This window comes from Sinocyclocheilus anshuiensis, unplaced genomic scaffold (genome assembly GCF_001515605.1).
Source record: "Sinocyclocheilus anshuiensis isolate Anshui unplaced genomic scaffold, SAMN03320099.WGS_v1.1 scaffold136, whole genome shotgun sequence".
Taxonomy (NCBI): domain Eukaryota; kingdom Metazoa; phylum Chordata; class Actinopteri; order Cypriniformes; family Cyprinidae; genus Sinocyclocheilus; species Sinocyclocheilus anshuiensis.
The window spans coordinates 830673-856519 of NW_015554074.1; the positions used below are offsets into that span (position 1 = coordinate 830673).

The 25847-nt window shown below is 38.3% G+C and overlaps 1 protein-coding gene across 1 annotated transcript; it reads right to left on the reverse strand.

The window, feature by feature from the left end:
* Window positions 1–14736, reverse strand: wars2 (tryptophanyl tRNA synthetase 2, mitochondrial). The gene is made up of 6 exons (XM_016460872.1): window positions 14595–14736; window positions 7311–7568; window positions 4622–4702; window positions 2773–2855; window positions 2561–2679; window positions 1–589 (listed from the first exon to the last, which is right to left on the reverse strand). Exons 1-6 carry the CDS (start codon window positions 14697–14699, stop codon window positions 141–143), a joined length of 1095 nt encoding a protein of 364 aa, XP_016316358.1. The 5' UTR covers window positions 14700–14736; the 3' UTR covers window positions 1–140.
* Between the last annotated feature and the right edge of the window lie 11111 nt (window positions 14737–25847).

Genomic DNA, 25847 nt, shown 5'->3' on the forward strand with positions numbered 1-25847 from the left:
CAAACAAAACTGAGTGTTTGAACAGACATGGGTAATCTGTGACAGTGGTGTAATTTACTTACCAAACGTTTTCACTAGTAAACTGAATGAATCTAACATAGACAAAGAAGAGTTCATTGCATTTCACAGTTTATAAAGGCTTAATAGAAGCCCACCAGTTTTCTGACTTCCGTCATCACAGGAGCTGCGAGGCTGTGAGCTTTCTCTGCTCCTTTGGCTAACAGACTCTCAAGATGCCCTCTGTCAGCCCTCAGTCTTTGGATCTCCAGCCGAATGGGTTGCAGCTTCTGTACAATAGCCTCGGCCACCACATTCTTGTATTGTCCCGTGTCCATACCTTCAGCTAGCCTGACCACCTCCTCCAAACTCTGTCCAGACACAGCCGCGTGCATGGAGACCAGGTTTGAAACACCGGGCCGACTCTCAGGCTCATAAGTCACTTCAGAAGTGAAGTCAGTCACAGCTCTGCGAATCTTAAGGACAATGTCATCAGGCGTATCGGTCAGGAAGACTGTAGCTAACTTTTGGGGGTCTGACTTGGACATCTTAGAAGATGGATCCCTCAGAGATTTCACCTTTCGAGTGCCACCTGAGAGTTAAAAAGCAGGATAAGTTAAACATTTCATCTGCGCTGAGTGAATATTTCCTATAGTTTCCTATTCACTTCCATTATAATAGTTAATAGGTAACTATAATATAATAAAATATATAATTACAATATTATCTATAATTATATACAGGTAATAGTTAACTATATGTGACCCTGATTTATACATTTATACATAATCTGAAAGCTGAATAAATAAGCTTTCCATTGATGTATGGTTTGTTGGGATATGACAATATTTGGCCGAGATACAATTATTTGAATATCTAGAATCTGAGGGTGCAAAAAAAATCTAAACATTGAGAAAATTGCCTTTAAAGTTGTCGAAATTAAGTTCTTAGCCAAGCATATTACTAATCAAAAATTAAGTTGATGTATTTACGGTAGTAAATTTACAAAATAACTTAATGGAACATGATCTTTACTTAATATCCTAATGATTTTTGGCATAAAAGAAAAATCGATCATTTTGACCCATACAATGTTTTTTTGGCTGTTGCTACAAATATACCCCAGCGACTTATGACTGGTTTTGTGGTCCAGGGTCATATAGTTAACAGTGTTAAAATAATAGTTTTACTCAACAAGGATATTTAAACTGATCAAAAGTGACAGTAAGGAGTTTTACAATGTTACAAAATATTTCTATTTCAAATAAATGCTGTTTAAAAAATTCAAAAGAAAACAAATATCACCGTTTCCACAAAAATATTAAGCAGCACATCTGTTTCAAGCACTGATATTAATAAGAATGATAATTAAAGAGGTGAAGAATAATATAATAATTTCTAAATGATCATGTGACACTGAAGACAAGAATAATGACTGCTGAAAATTCCACTTTGCCAACACAGGAATAAATTACATTTTAAAATATATTAAAATAGAAAACAGTTATTTTAAATAGTAAAACGTCACTGTATTTTACTGTACAGTGGTGAACATAAGACACATCCCACAAAAACTATACAATATAATATGGCATATTAATACTGTTAAGTTACTGACAAAATAGGAGTCAAATGTTGAATCAGTAACCACTCTGATAGACTTAGTTCAGTAAAGAATTTGCCTTTTTTTTTTTTTTTTTTACCTGTTCACCAAATGAACCGGCTCATTTCCACCACAGCCAAAAAGCAGTGCAGGAAACATGCTATTTAATATCGATTTCTTTGAAAAGCTTCCTTTACAATACTGCCTAACCATTTCAATACAAAAGTAATCGTAGGATGCAATTTTCCACTTTTTATAAGATACATTTCAGTAAATTAGCATTACATATAGCGACCACTGGTTGCACACTAATCAGACTGAAATGAAGAATCTCAGGAAAGCAACTGGGTTGTGTAAATATTATTTCTTTGTGGAATCACAACACAGATGGGCTCTAACGGTCGGATCTTTGATTTGGTTTCAGGGCAACAGATATTGTTTGGCTTCTTTAGCTTTGGCTCTAGGATGCAGACGCAGTCTTCCTTCACATGTAAGAAGAGCGATATGAACCGGTCCTTTGTGAAGTCACTATAGGGAAACCCCCCAAATCCATTATCACCCCATCACTCAGATAGAGGAGGAAGAGAACACTCCTTTAATCAAAGCGCCATCGCACACATGACTGGTTTCATACTGTGCTTTTATGATGGCGATACTTACAGTGAATGAAAGACTGAAGCTCAAACTGACGATTCAACATGCCAGCCATGTGTGCGCACGGCTTTTTGTGCAAGGGTACGTTGTTGTGCGTGTGTGTAACATACAGTGAGGAAAGCAGGGAGCTGGAGAAGACACTTGAGAGCACTGACTCATTTGTGTGTTCGCTGAATGACACAGAGTAATTTGTCTTACTTTTCCACTTTTCAGGGTTTGTGCTCAGGTGAATCTTTATGAGAAAAACAGGCTGATTAAAACGGGAAGTTAATGTCATGAGGTAAAAATGAAAACTCCCAAACATACTGAGCAGGGCACGAGGCTCTGGGAAGAACTCTCCATACTGGTTGTTAAAGATGCGGGCCAAGTCCTGGGCGAGCTCCAAATGCTGGATCTGGTCCTCCCCTACTGGCACATGTGTGGATCTGCACAACAATAACATCACTCTCTCTCGAACACAAAGCTGGGAATATAACCGCGATAAGAATAAAACACATGAAGAGCACAGCTGGCTGTACTTGTAGAGCAGAATGTCTGCTGCTTGTAACACTGGGTACGTATAAAGCCCCACACTGCCTTCATTCTTCTGCTTGCTCTTCATCTGTAAGGAAAAGAAACGGAGGATTTACCGCTGGACGGACAGACGGAGAGGAAAGTTTGAAATAAATCTGAAGCACCTTTCATTACATCTGGCTGCAACTGTCTATTTGTTTTTTTATTACAATGAGGTCTAACATCAAGCCCTTTCTCAGTTTCCCACATCGGCTGAATGAAGGAGTTTTGCCACATTAACGCACACAGACAGCATCCAAAGGCCACTTTCCGCCACGTTTCACATGCACTCAGCTGTTGAGTAAACAGCTAGGTGTTTTCCCTGCAGCGGTGGGAGGCTTCTGGCCGAGCTCTCCGTCAGCAGCAATATAAAAGGGTTGTCCTCTCTGGGTGAATCACAGTCATTATCAAGCCCTGTCTCTCCCTGCCAGGTCCGCCCACCCTCATGACCGGCACAGGAAAAGCCTGTCGCCGTGCCACATGGACAGCAAACAGAGGAGGGAGGCCTGAGCATTTAGACTGGCATGTTACCATCTAGACTAGAGGGCTCTAATATATCAATGTGTATTTTTATTTAAAGTGCCCCTATTATGGATTTTTGAAAATTACCTTTAATGCAGTGTGTAACACATCTCTAAGTGAATGAAAACATCTTGCAAAGTTTTAAATCTGAAAGTGCACTGTGTATAAAGTTATTATCTCTTAAAAGAAAGAGTCGACTCTGAATCATTGAAAGGAGTCGTTTTTAAAATGAATCCCAAGCCGTTTCATGTTGACGTCAACATGAAGCATTAGCATATTGCCCGCCCACTTGTTGGTCTTTTCGTGTTGGTCTGAAAGAAAATGCAAATTAATTCTTTGCCACTAGGTGTTGCTTTTGGAGCGGTAAAAATAGCGGTTTCCCTGGTAACACTGTACACAAAGTAGCTAGGGATGGGCAATACCACTTATTTTGTTTTCGATACGATACCGATATTTTTCAAGGCAGTATCGTCGATATCGATACCGATTCGATACTTCTGAACTAAACTTTTAAATTATGAAATTTATGAAATTATTAAATTACTAAGAGTAAAATGGGTAATGATAAGCACTTAACTTTGTTTAAAACACATTTTTAACATTCAATACGAGTGCTGCCCTTCCCAAAAGCTTTAATGCTTTCTTATGATGCTTTTGGGAAAATCAGCCCTGTTTTAATGTACTATCAGAAGTGAGTGAACGCTCTCTGTGATTGATTAGTTCTGTCTTGCAACATTTGCGTGTGTCCAGATGAGCAGGAAAATAGTTCTATCCTACACCATTACTCGCTAACAAAGGGTATTCGTCCAATTCAATGCATATTGTATGATTTTTTGTTGTTGTTAAATTAACAAAATCACTGGTAAATAAAACACACCTTAGTATCTATATTTTTTGTTTGAGTATCGATACTTTCGATACTCGCGTCAATATCGATACTTCGGATCGATACGCCCATCCCTAAAAGTAGCACTACGCTCATAAACGCTGCTTTATCAGGCATTACAGGCACGATGAAATGAAAATAAGACCAATCACCGCAGATTAGCGTCACGCAAAGGAGGGGTTTGGAAAAATTAATCGTTAAACAAATCGTTTGGGAGTCCTTGAGCAAATAAGGTAAAAGATAAATGCATATTATAAGACAATGAAAGTGTTTTTTGACCTTGCATGTCAACCTGTTGTTGGGGACTCCCAAAACCAAAATATGAACCTTTCATTACCCATAATAGGGGCACTTTAACATACTCTCACAAGCAGATAAAACAGCAATAACAAATGTGCTGTAATTACCTTCCATTGAGGCAGGTGCCGTAAACGAGGCATGCTGGTAAGGCAGCCTAGGATCCATGAGAGCTCAGCATGTTCTGAGACCTGCAGAGTAATTATATGATTACATTTTCAGAAAAAAAAAACTTGTAATTGTGCTCATTTCTCATTTCTTTTATCAACCAATTTATTCTGAGATATATTAAAAGTACAGTTAATACATGCAATGCTTTGAACACACATCTTCTTTGATGAGTATGTTTTTAATTTCTGAATTTAAAATTCATTTCGATGGTATCTTTTTTAACAAATTAACGAATAATTAGAAAATTCTTTGTCCGATAAATTAAACGACAAACATACAGAAACACGGGAATACGCAAACCCCTGGATACCTTCATAAATGTGTCAAGCTTAATAAGTCTATTCAGATAGTTTGATGTTTTCATGATATGGAAAGTTTAGATTGTAATATTCAGTGTAAATCCCGCAAAACTGATATTCATCCTAATTATATTTCTGAGTTAATAATTCATGATAATTGCAAAACCAATATAAATATGCTATTACTTTTTACATTGTAGCTACACCACATTTTTAGAGTAATTAAATTTAAACTTTAAAAAAAAAAAATTTCATGATCAACATGAAGTCAAAAAGTAAATTTCTAAGAACTTGGCACACCATTAAAAAACTAAAATATTGTTTCTCTTTTTATTGTGGACATATATTACCATCATGCTATCAAATTATCACTACTCTTGATATGCAGTGACAGCACTTTACACATAAACTAGGTATCTTCGTTCCGCCCCTGTGTGGCAGTGAAGAGAACAAGATATGCCTCACCTCCCAACAGGTGCACAGTGGCACAGTATGAAGGCCTTTCTACATTCATACTTTATCACAAGTACTCAAACTAGTCCTTCTCTTGTTACAAAATCATGTGAAAGAGCTCATTTGATTGGCATTGTGAAATCTGCACAATTCCCAAGAGAGTGTGCACGCACACAGACACAAATTCAAAAGAAAAACACTCCTCAAAATCGTTCTGCTTCAGAGAATTAAACTTTATGAGTGCTGGCGACATGGCCGCCATCTCTCATACTCACAAAAGGATTCTGAGGCATCTGACGTAAACCCAGAGAGGAACGAACATAAAACGTGATTTTATGGCACAGCGCTGAAAGAGATATTTATTACAGCTAGCTAATCTACGTGTGAGGGTAAGACAGCGGATATGAAGATGACTGAGGGATCACGGCAGAAAATCTGATATAGTGGTGGTGGATATCTTAGATGACTTCATATGTCAGATTTGTGCAATCAACTGAGACACAGAAATAGTAAGTGAAACAATAGAGCATTAAATCTAAACTGATTATTCCTCAGACACATACGTGAAAAGAAATTTAAAGGAAGTCCGAAGTGTGAAAAACGGTCATATTTGTTTAGATTTACGCACAGAGTTCAATTACGCGAGTCTGCGAGAAACGTACATATAAATCTCTCTGTTGTGTGGATGTTATTCTGGTAAAAGGGTTTCTAGTGCAATATGTCCCAAACACGCATACAGCTATAACACGAAGCACTATACTTAAGATCCGATTGATTTTAGCTTGTCGCCATTTTTCAATGAAGTCGAGTGTTTTCCTTGGGCCAGGGTATTATTTTCACATGTGGAACAGTCTTGAGCTCGTATGTTCGAGGGGAGGTCTTTAGTCCTGCCAAGATATGTGGCATGAAGTTAAAATGGAATAAAATCAGGGGAGTGTGTGAGTGCAGGTTTTCACATGCTCGCTGTAAAGCTTCAGTGAGAAAACACACAAAATCCCGACACACTTACACTCTGCTGCACAACACACACAAACACACAGTTGAAAGCATATCAGGTGACTGAAAGGAAGAACATGTCCACACTTATTATAGTTATCCTTCAAAAGTTGCTCAATTTGAAAGAAAATGTGCTGGACAGCTAGCGAGTTGCTGCGTACAGTAAAATCTATTATTATCCTCCTCTTTCTGCTTCATGTGGTCGCTTTGAAGTGAACCGTGAAAATGAATCTGTGTGTTTTCCCCATCCTGAGAATTTGTTGAGATAGGAATCGGTTTGGTAAAATAAGCATTTAAAGCCAGCCTCCATTAAATAAATATTTGGCAATGGAAAATATGTTTTACTGCCAGTAGTTCAGCCCAATAAAATGACCGGACGCCTATTTAGAATGAGACTTTTGAAGTTATTTGAAAGGTACCTTCCACATTTTTTTGACATTGTTTAGGCAGAAAGGTTGAATAAAGATGTGCACACTTTAAAACTATAATACTAGAAGCATTTTGGGATAGTTCAACCCAAAATGAAAATTCATCATTTACTCACCCTCATGTCATCCTAAACCTGCATTACTCTCTTTCTGATGTGGAAGACAAAAAAAAAAAGATATTGTTATAATATCTTATATTATAATAAGACAATGAAAGATATTATAATAAGACAATGAAAGTGTTGCTTTGGACCCCACTGACTTTCATTGTGTGACCAAAAACAGTTCGTTAAAATTTTCTTATGAGTTCAGCAGAAGAAAGAAGGTCATACGGGTTTGGAACAACATGAGGGTGACTAAATGATGACCAAATATTCATATTTGTGTAAACAATCCTTAATTAAGGCGATTTAATATATGTTGCAAAGGAAAGTCTTCAAAGCAGAACTCACTTGAGACTGCTGGAAAAGGATGGAGCGAGTCGGGTCTATGCCACAGGCCAACAGACTGGCGGCCATGTCCAGGATATTTTCTCGGAGAATCTGAGGGTCCTGAGGCTGGGTGATGGAATGAAGGTCTACGATGCTATACATGACTGTACTATACTTGTCCTGCAGGGCCACCCAGCTCTCTAGAGCTCCCAGATAGTTCCCCAAGTGAAGAACACCTGTAGGCTGGATTCCTGAGAAAACCTGTGCTTTAGGGAGGCTCTGTAAAGAAAAAGAGAGAGGTTTGAGACAAATTCTGTTAAAAAGAAAGACAAACATTCAAACAGAGGTCATAAAAGTGAAGGCAAAGAAAGTTGGTGGTGTGCAATGTGCATACAGCAAGAAAGGAGACACCCTACGCAGTTTTATGAATGTTATCAAAGCGATAAATCCAAGGCACGTTTCACACTAACAGAGCACCCTACCCGGTGAGAGAGTGCTAGAGCGGAACTTCACTATAGCCAATGAAAACACTCCACAGTTCACAGCCAGCCAATAGCAGCTTTTAAGAGTGATACAGTCGTGGAATAACAATCACAGTAGTGGTCCTGCCCAAAACAGCAACAGAATAAAGCAGTGCAATGCTATAAACCTATAAAGTATATTAAAGATTGGGAAGAATAAAACAAAGCGGTCCTTTTTAAATGTTTGGACTGAGAAGGAAGCCCACTACTCCTTAGTCTTTATAAAAAAAAGAGAGAGATTCATGCCCGCTGATTGCTGGACAAATACTGTGTTACTAGCAGGCCGAGACTTCAGATGCAAAACTTCCAAATTTCCATTTCCATTTCCATCACGTCAACTTCCAAACAACTTACTACAACTGCCAAATAATCTTTGTACTTCATAAAAAGTTTAACTTTGCAACATAAAAACATTCAAAATGGGGAAAACACACATGAAAAGAGTCGTGAACACCTGCATGGCTATGTATGAGGTGACTTACTTTGGGGCCCAAATACAATCTGAGATCTATGGCTGATCTGAAATCAGTCTGGCTTCAGGGAAGCCTATAGCCAGGGGAATAGAATCACTGATCCAAAGTCATTAGCTAGTTATAGGAAAGGAGCAGGCTATTTATGCCATTACTGGGTGAGTAATTGCAGTGCAGTGGCCCAAATGCACAGGGCCTCTCTGAGGTGTCAGAAGTGATTTGGGGCAGAACGGAGCCTGGTTCATGTGTGTTCTCACCTTGCGTTGTTCCCGTCTTCCCCTCCGGCCGATCATTAACCATCCAGACATGGTAATGGTGTCATTTGAGACAATCACACATAAGCTGAAACAACACTAGGCCCAACTACCGAAGGAATAATCAACCTATCGCACCTCCCATCTACCGACAAGAAGGAATGTCTGAAAAATCAGATTTTTAATATCAATTTTTTTGGCAACTGGCATGATGATGGGAGGGATTTTATTCAGGAGGTACATTACATAGTAACCTTATGCACATTTCAATGTCATTCTTCATTATTTATTAGGGTGCAGCTATGGTTTTAACATTAATAGGGACATTTTCTAATCAGTTACATAATACGGTAAATCCAAAATCTTTATTTATATGTTTAATTTATATGTACATTTAATATGATTTCATGTTACATGTTTTCAAATGTAAATTTGATTTCATAAAATAATCTCAAATATACAAGCCTTGAGGTCCTAAATTGTAAAAGCAAATGTGTCAAGAATAAGCAATGCTTATGTCACACACAGACGTTAGACAGCATCCATGTTAATGTATAAAGTGAAATAAAATCCTTTATTTTACAAATGAAATAATGACATACAACACTCTTCCATTCTCACCTGCAGTAATTGCTCAGTTTTTCTTTTACTCAGATTCACTGGGACTTGCTCGCTCTCCTCAGCTGTCCCACCAGCACAAACTACTTCTTGATGACACCTGGCAGGAGCAGCAACTTCTCTCCTAATTTTTTACACTGACAAATGCAACACTGTTGTACCACAGTGCAGCAAAGTAGCAAAAAATATGGAGTAGACATTAAACCGTATGTGTGTGTGCACAAGCTGATAGAGTTACACAGTACACCTACAATCCCTGTTCTTACACTCATGTAGGCACTTTGTAGGAGTATTTAATTGTAAGACTATCTGTGTGTGTTCCAGTTGGTGTAGGATTGAGTAAGTAAGTCTAGAAACAACTAAATGAACCTCCATTTGAGACGGATTGATCCTTTTGTATTAACAGTGAAAATATTGCAATACAGTTATGGAAAAACAGAAGCTAGGCTATGTAAAATTCAGCTCCAAGGCCACCATGAGACAGAATAACAACACTTAAATCTTCATTGCAAACATATTAGATGTGAAAACAATAGCTTACATTTTGCAAAATGCCATGCTCAGACAGGATTTGTTTTTTAAGCCAGTGGTTTTCAAATGGGGTTACATAGAGCAGAGAAAAAAAACAATGATAAATGCAAATGATAACATGCAACTAATATAATTAGCTTATCAGCATTTAAAACACTTTTCATATTTTTTGTTGTTGTTGTGTATCCAATCAAAAACTACATATTTTTCACTTGGTAAGAGCCAGCCAAATTAGGCAGACACCTACAAACCATATAAAATAATAAATATATAACAATTAATTAATCATTTCAATGTTTCATTTTAGGGACATTTGTATTTACACATATTTAGGCACAGGGTCTCCGCTTGATGTCCAATGTAAATTTGGGTAAGGGACTGACACAATGAGCATGTAATTACAACTGGCCATTTAGATTGAATAAAGTTCTCCGATTTGAGCTCTTTAAACTCAAAATCAGTACTATACACGAAGAAACGATAAGGACCCTATAGAGCCATCCATAGCTGAACTCCTGGAACATCCTGGCAGAGACGCCCATCTTTGCATGCCAATTCCAACATTGCCTTTCACCACCATTTATGGTTCTGCAGGAAAGCATCAGCAGTTCAATAAATGTGGAGAAGCTCTCCACAGGAGCTGATATCAGAGAGGGAGCGTGAGGCCAGTTCTGAACGGCACCTCTGACCCTCCCGCCCCAGTCCATTTGTCCCCCACTAAGCTTCAGACACACAGAACCTACTGTTACGGTGTCTATCTGCATCGCCTCACTCGCCCTATTAAAACAGACATCACGCTGAACAGCAGAAACACATGCCTTAATCCTGCCACTCTCCGCTGGGCTACCAACAAAGCCCTGCTTTGGTGAAGTATAGAGCAGAAAATCATTTTTATGCACCTTCCCCTGCCCAAGACGGTGGGAAATGTGTGTTTTTGCCGTACCGAAACACACTCAGCTTGAAGCGAAGTGCGAATGGCCGAAAATAAAACAGCAATGAGACCCGATTCGAGGGGAAAACACATTAGAGAAAGCGTGAGTGACAAAGCCAAAAAAGCAGTGAAAGAATGAGCAGGAGACAGAGCAAAAGAAGAGGTATTTGTGGGGAGGAGGGCGGCGTACAGGAGGTGGCAGGGGGGCAGGAGACGGATCGTTTGATTAAATCTGCGGTTGACGTTTCGGACAGGTGAGATTGATGAGGTTCCTCTACGCTTCACACCGTGCGGAGAGCGCAGGGAGAGGAACAGAAACGCGCAGTGTGGAGAGCCAGGGCTGGGGGCCCTCTCACACCGTGGGGTCCCCGGCCTGATTAATGGGGCTGGAGTCCCTTCAAAAACAGCACTCCCAGCAGAAAGGGCCGCACCGTGTTCCAAAAATAACCAGGACGGGACAGCCGCTCCACTACGGACTGCGGCTTGGAGGCCAAACCCTGAACCGTTTAGGACCAATCGCTTTCATTTCACTACAATCCTCCCTCTGCTGATCGCATTACATATTAAAAGATAGGTTACGCTTAGTCTGACATGAAATATAATTATTTGCAAGCTGCACAGAAAAGCCTGCCGAAAAGTCAAACCAAAACCAAACGCCTGGCGCGCAGAATGATAAATGTCTTGCATGGATTATATTGCGATATTTGGACACTCTATATAAACTACACCAAGCAAATAAAGGACAAAGCCACTTCTGCCTTTTTCCCTTTTGAGGCTCGACAGGAAAAAAAGGAGGTGCTAGCCTACTAATGACCAATTAAACACATAAAAGTCACAACGAAGCAGAAATAACCTGCACACACCTCATAAATTTATCAATGTATAATTATGGTAACGCTCAGGAACTCCTGAGCCAGAGTTTTTTCCTTGTTCCCTCTAATTTCCTCCAGCGCTGCGTGTTGGTTTGAGCAGAACCCAGAAGCTCGATATCAGATAGTGGTTGCAATTCAATTAACTACGTCAGATTTTCGGTAACCGTAAGTCTACAGGGTATGGTGCAAAACTCCACAATGAAAAAAGATTGATAGGCTTTACTTTAAAACAATATTCTCTCAGAAACTGCTAGTAAATTTCACAAACACACTGAAGTAAATGCAAAATTTTGAAGTAGAAAAGATTCAAAACAATGCTATTTTCTCCTAAAACTTGGAACATTAACTTGAAAAACTATTTTTCACAGCGCAGCATTACTCTACAGGAATTTAGAGCCAAAATACACTAAATTATCCAAAAAATGATGATCGTTTGAGGGGTCTGGAGGAGTTATTCAGTATATATTGCGTTCATCCTTCAGAATGATAAACCGAATATGTGAAATAAAGTGCTTAGCTGACATGTAAAAACAAATCGTCTAATTAATAAACACAATCAGGCCCGGCTCATGTGCGCCTGCTTTCCTACAGTTTCCTCTCCGGGCGGCTCTGGGAGTAGGTTTAATGGTTTTAGCTGACATGAGAGTTAGAGCATTTAGACCTGAAGGAGAATTAAGAGCCGTTTCCTTTTTGTGCAACACAAGGCTGAGATGACTGATATCAGCCATTAAGACCACAGGCGATCAAGGGCCGGATAGGGAGCGTCATGTTTTATAACGCAGCTTGGAGCGAGGGCCCACTGCATCCTGCTGCCTCATGCTGCAACGTATGGAAGGATAATCAGGGAAGTTTCAGGATGTGATCGGAACAAAAGCTTAAAACTGACATGAGTTTTATTGTCTAAACAACTGTGTAAAACACTTACACAACAGGGGTATTTCAACAGCTCCAGACAGAACAAGAGTTTTCAACACAGAGTGAAAGGTTAATGCTGAATTTATTTTGCATTTGCTCGCTGAATCTTGCTGGGTTTGGTGGTGAGAAAATCTAAGCATCTAACATGCTCATTTTATCCACTTGCCACTATTTGACACGTTTCATAAATAATATTTATTTATAGGCATGGATTTCATTAGGTCAAATTTCCCTCTCACTTATATTTGGACAGAAAAATCTGTGCTCATCTTTTCACACTGCAGCTAAATGACTTTTCATAACCCTTTCTTTGCCAAAAAATATGCTCTATGTTTTGACGTACATCACACCTAGCAGCATTGTGAACTTCCAGATTAGCACGCAGTGCCTGACATTTGGAGAAAATTAAAACAAATGAAAACCAACACCTCATTTCAAATGTTGTTGCTGGTAATAAAGGACTGCTGGGATGGTTTTGACGTCTTTCTGTAACCTCACTCCCACAGTCGCAGCTCTCTGTACTTTAGTGTCCCAAACGACACACTGCCTGTAGTTAACAAAACAGAGACTGGCTGCCAGCGGTGGACGCACATTCCTACACGGCAAGTGTGCTGAAGCCATCAAATAAAACCGGGTTGTCAATCAAGTTAAGGCAGTGGGGGCTTCACATGCTCTGTAAAAGGCTCACTAGTTATAATTTACTGTGCTCAGGTCCAGTTAGCATTACATACACTCAGGGAATTGCACTGTTAATTAACAGTTTCTTTACATACTCTGGTTCCCTTTAAAAGCCAGAATTTCAGTATGTATAAAGGGCTGTGATGGCTGTTATAAGTAGTGTCATTTTAGGATGCATGGTTTATAACAGGGAAACATGTCTAATTGAGCAATAATGAGCAGGTGAGCTTTGTAATGAGGGCCAAGATAATCCAAATATAAAAGGTTTATTCTACGAACATTTCTGTCTACTGGCAAATCACATATCTACACAGTAAAATTCAAATGCTTAAACATATTGTAATAAAAAAGTGAGGCAATCTTAGTTGTGTAGTAATCATACAAATATTGTTTAGCAAAAGTAAAGAAATCTGATTAAAAATCATATTCTCCAGAACTCATACGCCAAGCCACAGAGACAAGGAGAGAGTCCTGTAAGAAATGTCTGGAAAAAAAAGTCATCTAAATTTTTATTATTTTCTTTTACGATTTTCATGATTTAACATGAAAATAGTAATGCTACTTTCATGATGAACATCCAGGACAAGGGAAGAAAAATTGATAGAATTGTGTTCTACTCCTCTCAGAACATATTTTATGAAAACAAGTCTACAGACTGCTGTAATCTACAACTGAATTACATATCAATTTTCATACTGTATCTTGCCATTCAAACACCAAACCTTATTATCTTATGTCTTCGGAATAATGTTATTCAATAACTTATAAACACATCAAACTCCAATGCAAAACATGTCTAAAACAGTTCCACTGTTGTTTTTTTACAGAATGAGAATAAAATAATCTTAATTTTGTTATTGTTACTACACAAGAAGTGAAAGATTTATGGATATGAGGGGAAAAACGTGCCAGCCCTTTAAAAAAATTAACTCTGGAAAATGTGACTCATATGTTCACCAAAGCTGCATTTATTTGATGAAAAAAATATATATTGTGAAATATTACAATTTAAATTGTTTTAAAACTGTTTTCTATTTGAACATGTTTTAAAATGCAATTAATTCGTGTAACAACAATGCTGAATTTTCATATTACGTATCTCACAACATATCACCACCCTTTTAAAGCTACAAATCTGCAGCACAGCAGAAAATAATTTCCTCACAGATGACCATGTCAAGATGCTTAACGGCATGTTACAGATAAATAAATTAAACTGCCACTAACATCAAACTATTCTTGACATTAATAAGCTTTAACAACTATGCACTCACAACAATGTCACAAGCAATTACAAAGGCTCTTTTTAAACAACGCCGTTATTTACACTCTATTAGCCTATATCTGAAAATACTGTAAAGACTACTGTAATGTGTTTAGATTGAAAATTACAGCTGTCGGATACTTTCAATGTATTGCAGAAGGTTTCCACTGAAGGTGAACCATGTAACAGATCCTCCGTAAAGCTGCCAAACTGGCAAATAATAAAATAGTAAAAAGAGAAGACTTTCTTACCGTCGTTCCCGTCGCTTTCCCAGCTTTAAATAATCTTCTGTGGGAATTACTCTTATGAACAAAACGAAAGACAGATTTCACGTTACACCTCATGGAGAGCGCCATCTTGACTTATTCATAAATACAGGCGTACGGTGTCCAATAAGGGACATACCGCCAAAACGCACACTCAGGGCAGCAGCTCAAGCTTAATTTAGAAGGAACAGTCCATTAAATTGCCACCTCTGCAAAAATATTTTGTACCATAACAAAATTTAAGGAAATTTCAGTAATAAATAAATAAAAGAGATTTTTTACCAATAGGCTACAAAGAAAGTGAATGGTACCTGAGGCTGCCATTCTACTACAGAAGAAACTGAAAATAAACAATAACATCATTTTTACTTCTGAGTTAAGTAGACTATCCCATTACAGTAAAACAGCCTCACACTTAATCCTTCCTTTACATTGCAAAAGCATGAATGCTTAGTGATTGTGTCTGTGTCTCATAACCTGAGCAACCTTCTTAGACAGCATTTATGTTTATTATTAAAACATACCTATGCTCAAATATGTCACTACTGTAGGCACAAAAACTCACTGTTTTGAGACAGAAAAAAGTATCACAGTCCAACTCCAGCATTTCATTTTATGTAATTATCGACCCCCTGGTTTTTCTAACAGATGTTAAAAAAAAAGTACAAACAGTTCTCTGTTTTGCAGCGTTTCAGACTTCTTTAACCACATCTGCAGCTGATTAATCTCACCTTTGCATCTGGTTGTATTCACACACATATTCTATATTCAAGACTGTCTCCTGCGGCACTGTGCGCTGTAACACATAGACCGTGATCAAGCAGCATGTCTATACCAAAACCTCACTTTGTGTTTGCATCATGCTGTATGATTCTCGCTCTCTCTGTTGGCTGTTAGTGCCTTTGGCATCTATTTCCTGACCACCCAGTTGCATTGCATTGTTTTGCACCCCTGTGAAGAAGAATTCTCATTATATCATGGTGATGATATTTCTCTCTCTATTCCTACAAATATTAAAGGTGGTTTTACTACAACATCTCGTTAAAGCCCCCACTTCATTTTTTCTCTTAATGTGCTGTAGCAAAATAAAAAGTTTGTGGTGTTTGGAAAAACCACTTATGCTTACATTTGACATTTTGTGTGTGTGATTGAGTATGTGTGACAGAAAGAGAAGGATGGAGAGACAGAGCGAGAAATAAAGCAAAGCAGGGTGGGTATGCAGAGACTGAACTGGCAGCACCCCACTGTGATAGACTTTAGGAAAATAATATGTGGCTAATCTCTGTGTTTGAGTGTGTGTGGTCCATGAATAACATCTCCAACTTTACTGAGGTTCCTTTGTTTTACAAAAAGAATATCAGTTTATTTATATTTTTAAGCAATGGATAATCCAAATAAATGTAACTTCAAGTTACATTTATGATGCATTTATTTAAATAATGGTACAAAAACACTCGCTGTAGGAACTAGCTATAGAACTAAAAAATTGCCTCCTTTTTAATTCCTAAATTGGAATTTGTATTCAGATTGTCTCACAAAAAAAGTTGAATTGGGATGACAGGAAGAGAAATTTCCTGAATTGTAATTAAAATAAATTTGACACACCTAATACATTCCGGGAAATAACGTGTTCTCCACAAAAGTTAATTTATTAAAATTTAATGTAATGTAAGTTGCGTCAAATCTTTTACTTTCACTCAGCATCTGAGTGAGATGGAATCAAAAAAGAAAAAACATAGGACATGGACTTGGCTCTATATGCTTTTTTGATAGAGGCAGATTTGAATGGAAGCTTTCAGTGATTGCGGTCTGTCATACATCACCAGAGAGAAGTTTGTCATTTCACAAGAGGATTGGAAAACAAATTGCAAGCTCAAAAATTGTTACATGGACGAATTGCTCACAATAAGATCAATAACATTAGTTAGAAAATAGAGGTGAATTTCTATTTCATACTTATTCAAGGCCATAAGTCCCATAAACCTTAAAAACATCAAAAGGCTTTTAAACCTTAAAGAAACTATTTTGTCTCAACCCCAATTCAATTCACTGTTTTTCAGAAGGGGTGCATAGCCCTGCTATCAACTGTCAAAAATCTTTGTTCCCATATTTATTGCATGCAAGGCCTGTCTGCTGCGTGAATGTCGACCTCTTTCATCGCTCTCCCTGATCACTAATTGTTCATCTCCTCACCACAGATTTATCTGCCCAACCACCCTCATAGGTCTGTTCTAAAAAGCCTGGCCAAGTTTCAAGGAATAGAACCAGGGCCTATTGACCGCCCCTGATGTGCTGTGGATAGAATGGGCAGGGTGGCTGTAACCAACAGCCCACCTGTGATAATATATAGAGGCAGGGGGCCATGGCCCACCACGGGGCAAGGCTATGAGGACACGGGCCTGGGGAACACAGGGACCGGGCCTGGGCCTCAGCCTGCATCAACAGCTCCCTGACACGCCAGCATCCTGACACTGACAGACAGGCCTTCCCCTCTGACACTGAGCCCACGGGGCGCCTGCCACCCAAGTCGATGGATGGATGAATTGATGAGAAGATGGATAGGTAGATGGATGGCTTGGCTAGTTAAATAACAGTTCCATTTAATTGAAGAGTCCTAAAGAGCGCTTTCGGAAATTTCCATGTATTTTAATTGTTTTTCCCCCTCCTACTTTGGTCCGTTAAGATAAATAAACAGCTGGTGAGAAGTATTTTGTGTAAAGCAATGTTTGCTCCTGAGAGGAGAGTCTGGTTTCTATTACAGCTATGCCATCATGTCTGAATAGCCTGCAGCAGCGAGCGAGATGGTAGTCCAAGCAGACCGGGCCGGACTTTGTGTGGGCTATAATGGAGTTATCTCTTTCACTGTTCTTCCTCCAGAACATCACAGCTCTGTTCGCTGAGACCTGAGGCTTCACGTTAAGTGCAGGCCACCAGACGTCCCTCTCAGCTGTGGGGAACATGTGCTGTGGTCCTCCTGCCTGTCAGAGGCAAATGCGTGACTGTTTTCGAACAGGCAGGGAAGCAGCCAGCCGTGTGTGTCTGTGTGGTGCTGAGGTGGGAGGGGGTCGTCCCTCAGGAGGGACGTGTTTCAGCACCTTGTCTCCTTCTCTGTTATAGCGCTGACAGAACAGGAGGGAAAGAGTGACGGGGGTGGAGAAAGGGTGTCTGCTCTCTCACTCCCATCTGCTGTCTTCACTCTCCCACTATCATACAGTAAAGCACGTGTGTGGGGTCAAAGGTCACGGTTAAGGTCATGAGCTTGGAAAAGATAAACTACATATAATACAGTGGCATTTTAATCTTGGCCAATAGAGACTCATGCACATAACTGAACATCTTAAACTACCATTCATAAGTCTGTAGTTGGTTAGATGATTTAATGTTTTTGAAAGAAGTCTCTTATGCTCACCAAGGTTGCATTTATTTAATCAACAATACAGTAAAGCAATAATATTGTGAAAATTTAAAAGAATAGTTATTTTAATATATTTTAAAATGTAGCCATTAAATGCAGACATTACTCCAGTCTTCAGTGTCACATGATCCTTCGAAAATCATTCTAATTTGCTGATTTGGTGCTCAAGAAACATTTCTTATTACTATTAATGTTGAAAACAGATGTGCTGCCTAGTATTTTTCTGGAAACGGTTATCATTTTTTTTCATGATTGTTTGATGAAAAGTTCCCACTGCATTTATTCAAAATAGAAATCTTTTATAAAATTGAACTCCGTTAAACTTTGTCATAACTCTTACTTTTGCTCAGGTTAATGCATCCTTGCCGAATGTAAGTATTCCTTTCCTTAAAAAATTCTTAATGACGTCTGTAGATTTTGAATTGCAGTGTACATTTGATATTATTTGTGATTTTGTGTATTAGTATTGAAAAAGACTTTCAAACCTTGACCATCCACTTACAGTTTTGCACATCAGAAGATATCGGGTGGCTGCTGTGACAGAGATTGCAAAAAAAGAAAATTACTTGCTTTTGATTAGATGTCACATACAATACATTGACAAGTTGCATTTAGGACCAACTTTTTTTTCATTATTTTTTAGGTTTGATGATTGCATGGTAATTATTTGAATAATAATTTCCAGCTCTTCAGATCCATAATGATGTATATCAGAACGCTGATACTGGAAAAATGAGACTTCTCCTAATTTGACCACAAAAAAAAAACAAAAAAAACACTGGTTATAAGTGGATGGACATTATAATTGTGGTCTCCTTTTGATGGAAAAACAATAATTGCTCATTTAAATGGAAATTTCACCCTAGCATATCCAAAATGACCCTCTTGTTCTAAACCACAATTTATTCAGTATGGAATTCTGAGAAAGAAATTGTTTTAGCCTATATGTCACTTTCTTTCCTTCTTTCACACATAACCTGATTGTACTGGTTCCTGTACTTCTTGACTCATGCAGCACAAACTGGAGGCAGATTCTGAATAGACAAGAGAGATTTGATTTATTTTGACAGTGCATGCAGCTCTTTGATGATTAAATCATTTATTGATTCATGCATCATTACATTAGGCAATGCTAATAGCACCATTACACTTCATGCATAGCAAACTGATGAATGAAATGCAAATGTGATACTCCATAATATGTGAAAAGTTATATTTAAAAGGGAAGGAGCTACAGCTGTGGTTATAGGTGTTGCTGCTGTGAAGTAAGAGAAAGAAGGGGAGAGAAAAACAGACTGGAGAAAGGAGGCACCATAACATCGGAGCAGGACTTTGATTATATCCAGATAGCCTGGTTTCACCACCGTGCATCATTACAAATGTGCCCCTCTTCTGAATCTACTTTCACACACACATACACACACACTGCTCTATGCAGTACATATAAAGCATGCATCAATGTGTGTGTGTGTGTGTGTGTGTGTGTGTGTGCCCCTTTTAGGCTCTGCTGCTGTCAGCACTCTTCAGAGTATGTAAAGGGTATCACTTTACAGTGAAGTCACAGGCCTGGAACCTCCTCCCTCTAGCTGCAGCAAACCCTGTAATTTCTGTTTGCATCTTATTTCAGCGTAATCGCTTTACATTCTTCACGGAAAACACAAAGCTGCTGTTGTTAAGTGGGGGAGACTTCAGTATCTTAAAGATGAAGGTATGGAGAGAGTTAAAGGGTACAGCATGTCTCAGTTTAAGGGGGATTTACAGAGTATGAACAGAATCAAGGAAACAGATACACAGTAGCTGTCGTTCACCTTGTGGTGACAAGTGTAGACTGGCTACTGAAATTCAGAGAAGACACTGTCCACATTATAATTTGCTGCTAAACGGTCATAATTCCAAATGTACAGGAAATGCCATGACTGCAGGCGACACAAAAACACTGAGCCCAAAATAGAAGCGCCAGTATTCTTTTGGGTTTGTGACTCTGACTCTCAAGAAAATTAGCTGGTTCAGTGACACACAAGGGCGACAACAAAAACTTCTTTGAGCGTTGCATGTAATTAGAAACATAATTAAAATGTACAAAACGTGGCTCTGAGATAAAGCAGGATCTGTTGGCTGGTTTACGGCCTGTTGGTTTACAGCTGTTTTCCTGAATAATTAAGCGAGGAGAAAGCCAGCCATACCCACCACAGCTGGAATCTTTTTTCATATCCTAAAGACGGCTGTCCGAAGATTAACACTAATTTAATAGAAACCATAAACATCTCAGATGGATAAGTAAATAGTTGTTTGATGGGCAGTGACAGATATTGCAGCACTAATCATTTTCTAGTAGTTTCATTTGTGTTCATTTCTATAAAGATTTCACTGTAATGATGATAAATATATATTTTAAAGAAATACCAGGGCTGTACAATTATTTTGGTTTATATTTGATTTATCTACATATTTAATATTAATATAAAATAACATACATAAGTTTCTTTGGTGTACAGAAAATAAAAGCAACAAATTCCATAAACTAAATAATAATAATGAAAAACAAATATAGAAGAGAGAAATTTTTCCTTTCAGAACTGAGAAAGTCTTGCTGTGTGCTAGTCAAGAGGCTTTCTATGTTGGATTTTTTTATGCAAAAATGTTATCTTAAAGCATAAAAACTAAATTTACATTTCCAAACAACTATTTCGTATTAGCCTACCAGCACATTTTTACCGCTGGTTCTTTAATTTTGTTTAAAGATCATGCCATCTTATGCCCAGAACCAGCTGGTTATGATAGCTCAGACCATTAACTGAAAATATGAGGCCAACATTTCCGTGCCAATCTGAATATTTATATTTTTTCCACATTAATGAAATGACTATGTTTATTCAACTTCCAAGCTTTTTTTCTGCACATGAAGGTTAAATGACTGTTGTACAATGAAATCAAAGGTGTGAGCTACTGTGGACTTAGCAGCAAACACTAACAACTTTCAAAGTGTCAAAATTGCAGTTTCTTGGAGACACTAATATTAGGAAGCATGCTGAGTAATAAAAGGCAAGGCAATATAAATAAAATAAAAAAATGCCTTGGAACATTCAATTCAGTTTGTGTTGAAAGAACTTAAGTTGTAATAGCACCAGTCATACATGATTACCATCATGCTGAGAAAAAATATAAAGATTTACAGAACCAAAATATTTTAAAGTAAGAAAGTTGTACATGTGGTTCATAATGTAATTTGTGATCATGTTAATGACCAGATGGGAAAGGTTGTAGCGCTGTCCAGTGTAGGCTACTTAAAAAGGCACCATATCTATAGATTTACATTTGACACAAATTAATAAAAAATTAATTTTCAATTAAAAAAGAGATCAAAAATAGAAAAATTGATTTTAAAACAAATATTGTAATTAATTGCATAAAATTATTTTTTTTAATGAATGTGGGACTTTAAAAATCTTAAACATGTTCACAAAAACAATTTTTAGAAATGTATTCAACTAAAATAAATAAATATCAATTGCACATTTACCAAATCGGCAAAGATACGTTGAAAGTTCACGTATTAAGTTCACCTGCAGGTGTAGCCTATGTTGTCTGTTCAGTTAAAAAAAAAGAACTACAAAACAAAAACAACACGAATATAGGCCTATTACAGTTAACTTATTATTTTCTGAGCAGAGATTATTAACAGAGATCTTAAGATTCACGCGAGCAGTGTTTAAGCAAATTGTGTGTCGACGTCTTCATTTGAAAATAAAGAGAAAAGTAGCACATTGTGAAAATTAGTAATCAGTCCATATCTGTCAAACTAACCCACTTTTGCGTTTAAAATCCTTAACCATGCTACAAAAAAAAACTGGTAAACAGCTCGGAGGTCGTGGGTCAGTTGCGTGATCATAGGTCACCCTCTAGTGGAGAGACCGCAGAGTGCCCGAATGAAGCCTTGATCAGTTAATGAACACAGAGCGAACACGGAGGAACAATTAGGATCTTGCAGTAAATTAACTAACCGTAAAAGAGCACTGATAGGGACGGGGCATATAATGAAGCGCATTTAGAGCGCATTGCACGGGTGAATGAGCCGGCTAATGGAAATGATAGACTTGATTAGCCTTTAATGTGCGCTGGATGAGGGGATCGAGTATCATAGGCACTGCAAAGACAGCACGGAGAAGGCGCATTTATGGGGCGCTACATCTGTGCATCAGCATCCTAATGAAAGCTTCATTCCTGAGCAATCAAGACCCTCAAGGCAGAAAATAGGCCGCGCACTGCGGAGGCGCGCGCAAGAGTGGCCAGCGTTACCGTGGAAACCGAATACTCGGCATGTAAATAATGTGATCTATCGATGCCATCTGGAAAAGATTGGGTTTGGGTGCCTTAACCGCCTCTCTACCGATATGCGAGGGGGATCCATTAACATATTTATTTGTACTGCTAAACTTAGTCCGCGAATGGGATTATGTAGTGGTGGATTGAGAGTAGATCCTAAACAAACACATATATTAAAGCAGGATTTGGAGTATAACCTGAACAATAATGGATTTACGAGACAAGAGGGTTTCCCCCCTTTTTCACAAACTCTCCATTTCTCAAAAATTGAATCCAGACTTTTTGGGGGTGAGCCTTTTTGCTATAAGAGCGCAGCGAGGGAGTGGGATCTGGCCAAGGTATTTATCATATTTGAAAAATCTAGTTTGATGGGGGAAGGGGGACAAAGAGTAATGGAGACAGGAAGAGAAGCTACTCAGTCAAACTTGGACAGAGAATCATGCGCGAGTTGCTTGTGGCACAAACTTGAGGTCCCTCCTGCTCTGTAAAAACGGTAAACGGTGTCATCCAGCTCTCTTTTCCCCAATGGACGAATGCAAGAGTCTTCCTCTGCTCTTCCAGTCGTATCCTGATGAAGCAGGCAGTCCATGTGTTGAGAGTAAGGACTGGTGAATAGGTCTGGCCCACAGACTGACAGCAGCCTTGAGAGTGAGTTTACAGTGAGCTCTCTTTTATCTACTGCTCGGACTGCTTTTCCCATTTAGATTCCCTATTGAAATTCTCGTCTGCCTCCAGTGTCTCAAAATAAGAGATTCCCCATCCCTTGACCTCTGTTTTTGTCTAGTTTCCTGCCCTCTCTGTGCAGATAAACTTAATGTACTCATTATGAAGTCAGCCGTCATGAGAGGTCGCACATGCAACAGAGACAGAGGTGAACGAAATGCCCTCCAAAACACTTCTCAAACTATAACTTCCAAATTCAGCTCTAAAATAGGATTGAAACACAATACCTTGTACTTGGGATCAATCCCTTTTAGTTTAGTAGTTAACTGTGTCAGGGAGCAGTTTTAACTTTGATAATAAGAAGAAATGCATCTTGAGCATCAAATCAGCATTTTAGAATGATTTCTGAAGGATCATGTGACACTAAAGACTGGAGTACATCACAGGAATAAATTACATTTTAAAATCTATTCAAACAGAAAAGGTCATTTTAAATTGTAACACTATTTCTATTTTACTGTATGTTTTGATCAAATAAATGCAGCCTTGGTGAGGATAAGAAAAATATATATTGCAGGCTGCAAACATTTGAATGATATTGTAATATTCGTATTTTCATAAATGAGATACAAACAGTAATTAAGGCAGTACTTCCTTGTCATTGCATGCTTGTGTTCACAGATGTCTGTCCAGTAAGTCCCTACACATATATCTGAGCCAATTAGGACCAGGTGATGGGAAAACCACAGAGGGTCCGGAGGTCCTGCAGACATGCTGACACAAAACAGATTGCTGAGGAGAGATAAGGAAATGATGGATGTTAGTAGACAGGATACGGACACCTGCTCCTGTTCAGCTTGTGTGTCAAACCCTGTGCACATAGTCATCATTAAAGCAAACAACTTCCTTTGAGGACATTTTTCTTTAGTTATTTTGTTGCCTAACTGTCATATCATGCTCTTTCACATCATTCCTTCGCTCTTGTTCTTTGTATCTCCCTCCCTCTTTTGCTTTCCCATCATCTGGTATTGATATTTCTTTCTCTGTCCTCAACTTACCTATTAGATGTGAGCAGTGTAGATTGCAGAGCAGCGTGTCTGCTCTAGGACATTAGGCCTATATTTTCTTAAATATACACTGGGATGGAGCATATGAAAGTTCAAAAAATAGTACTTTTGTTATATTTTTATTGCATATTTTAATGAGATATCTCTACTTTAACTTACAGGACTCCAGCACTGATAATGGGCATGCAGAAGAGCTGTATGTTCTGAATGGAGTGGGAAAGTGGTGCTAATTAGGGCCTCTTGCAGGCCAAGAGGAAGTGGGCTTGCCAGGTCTCCTTTCCCCCTGCGATCCTTCACCCTGAAATGGCTGGGACCGCCCGGGGCTGGACCACCTCCCCTGGAGCTCCCAGGGAGTGAGATGCCAAGTCCAATCTCTCCGATTTCTCTTCATTATTTTTTGAGTCCTTTCTCTGTAGCCAGGGAACAGTAGAGAAGATGTTACATGCTGAATTGTTAATTTGACATGCTTTTGTAGAGTCATAAGGGAGATGGCTTTGGAAATGATTGTGTTATTGTGAAATCACATTTAAAAGTTAAATGTGTAAAGACATTTGAGGGTTGAAACCATATATGATAACTGCAAGAAAATGCATTCACAATGTACTTAATCTTGAACCTGTAGCAATATTAAAATACCTAATCTTTTAATTCTCCTGTCCCAGTTTAACATGACAAAACGTTAAGTTAGCCATTTGTAGACATGTGTTTTACACAGAAATCACGATTCATTCATTTGCGCTAAAGTTTATTGTAAATTCATGGTCAAATTTAGAACCAACTGAAACCACAATTAAGTAAAAATCACAGACTCCAAGTCGCCTCAGAAACAAGCAATTAGAAATTGTCGATTTATGTATAATAATAAAATAATAACAACAACAAAAACAACGGTTTATTAGTAGTAGTCAGAGCTGGGTGGTAACTGCATGTAATCTGGATTATGTAATCAGACTCCAAAAATCAAGTAGTACTTGTAATTAGAGTATATTACATTTTATAATGCTCATAATCAGATTAGTTACTTTTTTATGGATTACATAATTACATATTATTCATACAATGGCAGTAAATCGTTCCTAATTTATTGATTCTCCCTAATTCCTCTTTTTCTCTTTTAAATTTTCATTTCTAAAAATACTGTGTGTCATACCATTTAGCTTTAATTATATTCACAATATAGAATGGCCATGTAAATAAATGTATGATTTAATTACTTATTAGCTTTTTATCAACTCGCAACCCCACTGCAGTTCTTACATTAAGCCCAGTTTGGGAAAACCAGGGCTGCGTTCAGCCCCGACAAAAATGGTGCAAAACGTTTTTTAAACGGAAACGGTGATGCGTTGAACACCCTGTTCTGATGACGCAAGAGTTGCAACTATGGCAGCTGAGAAGGCCATTCTTTGTGTTCTTTTTGAAGAATTTTCGGAGCCTGATGAAATCGGTATAAATATGTGTTTAATACTGCAAAATACTCTCGATGGTACAGTTATTGCCCTTGCCCTCCAGAATAAAAGAGAACATCCCAATCAAATGAAGGGATTTGTGTAAACTGTGGTTCCTAATTATTGTGATCCAACATTTGCCTCGCATTTCAGGATGAAAAGACAAAGGTGCACACCGGTTTGAGCTTGAACTTGCCCCTGGTTTAAAGCAAAGGCACAATATGTAATTTTCACCGCTAGAGGGCGCTTATTCCAAATAAACAAAGAGACAAAGGCATAGTTTGATGACGCTGTGACTGAGTGTGGAATCATGGGAGTTGTCGTC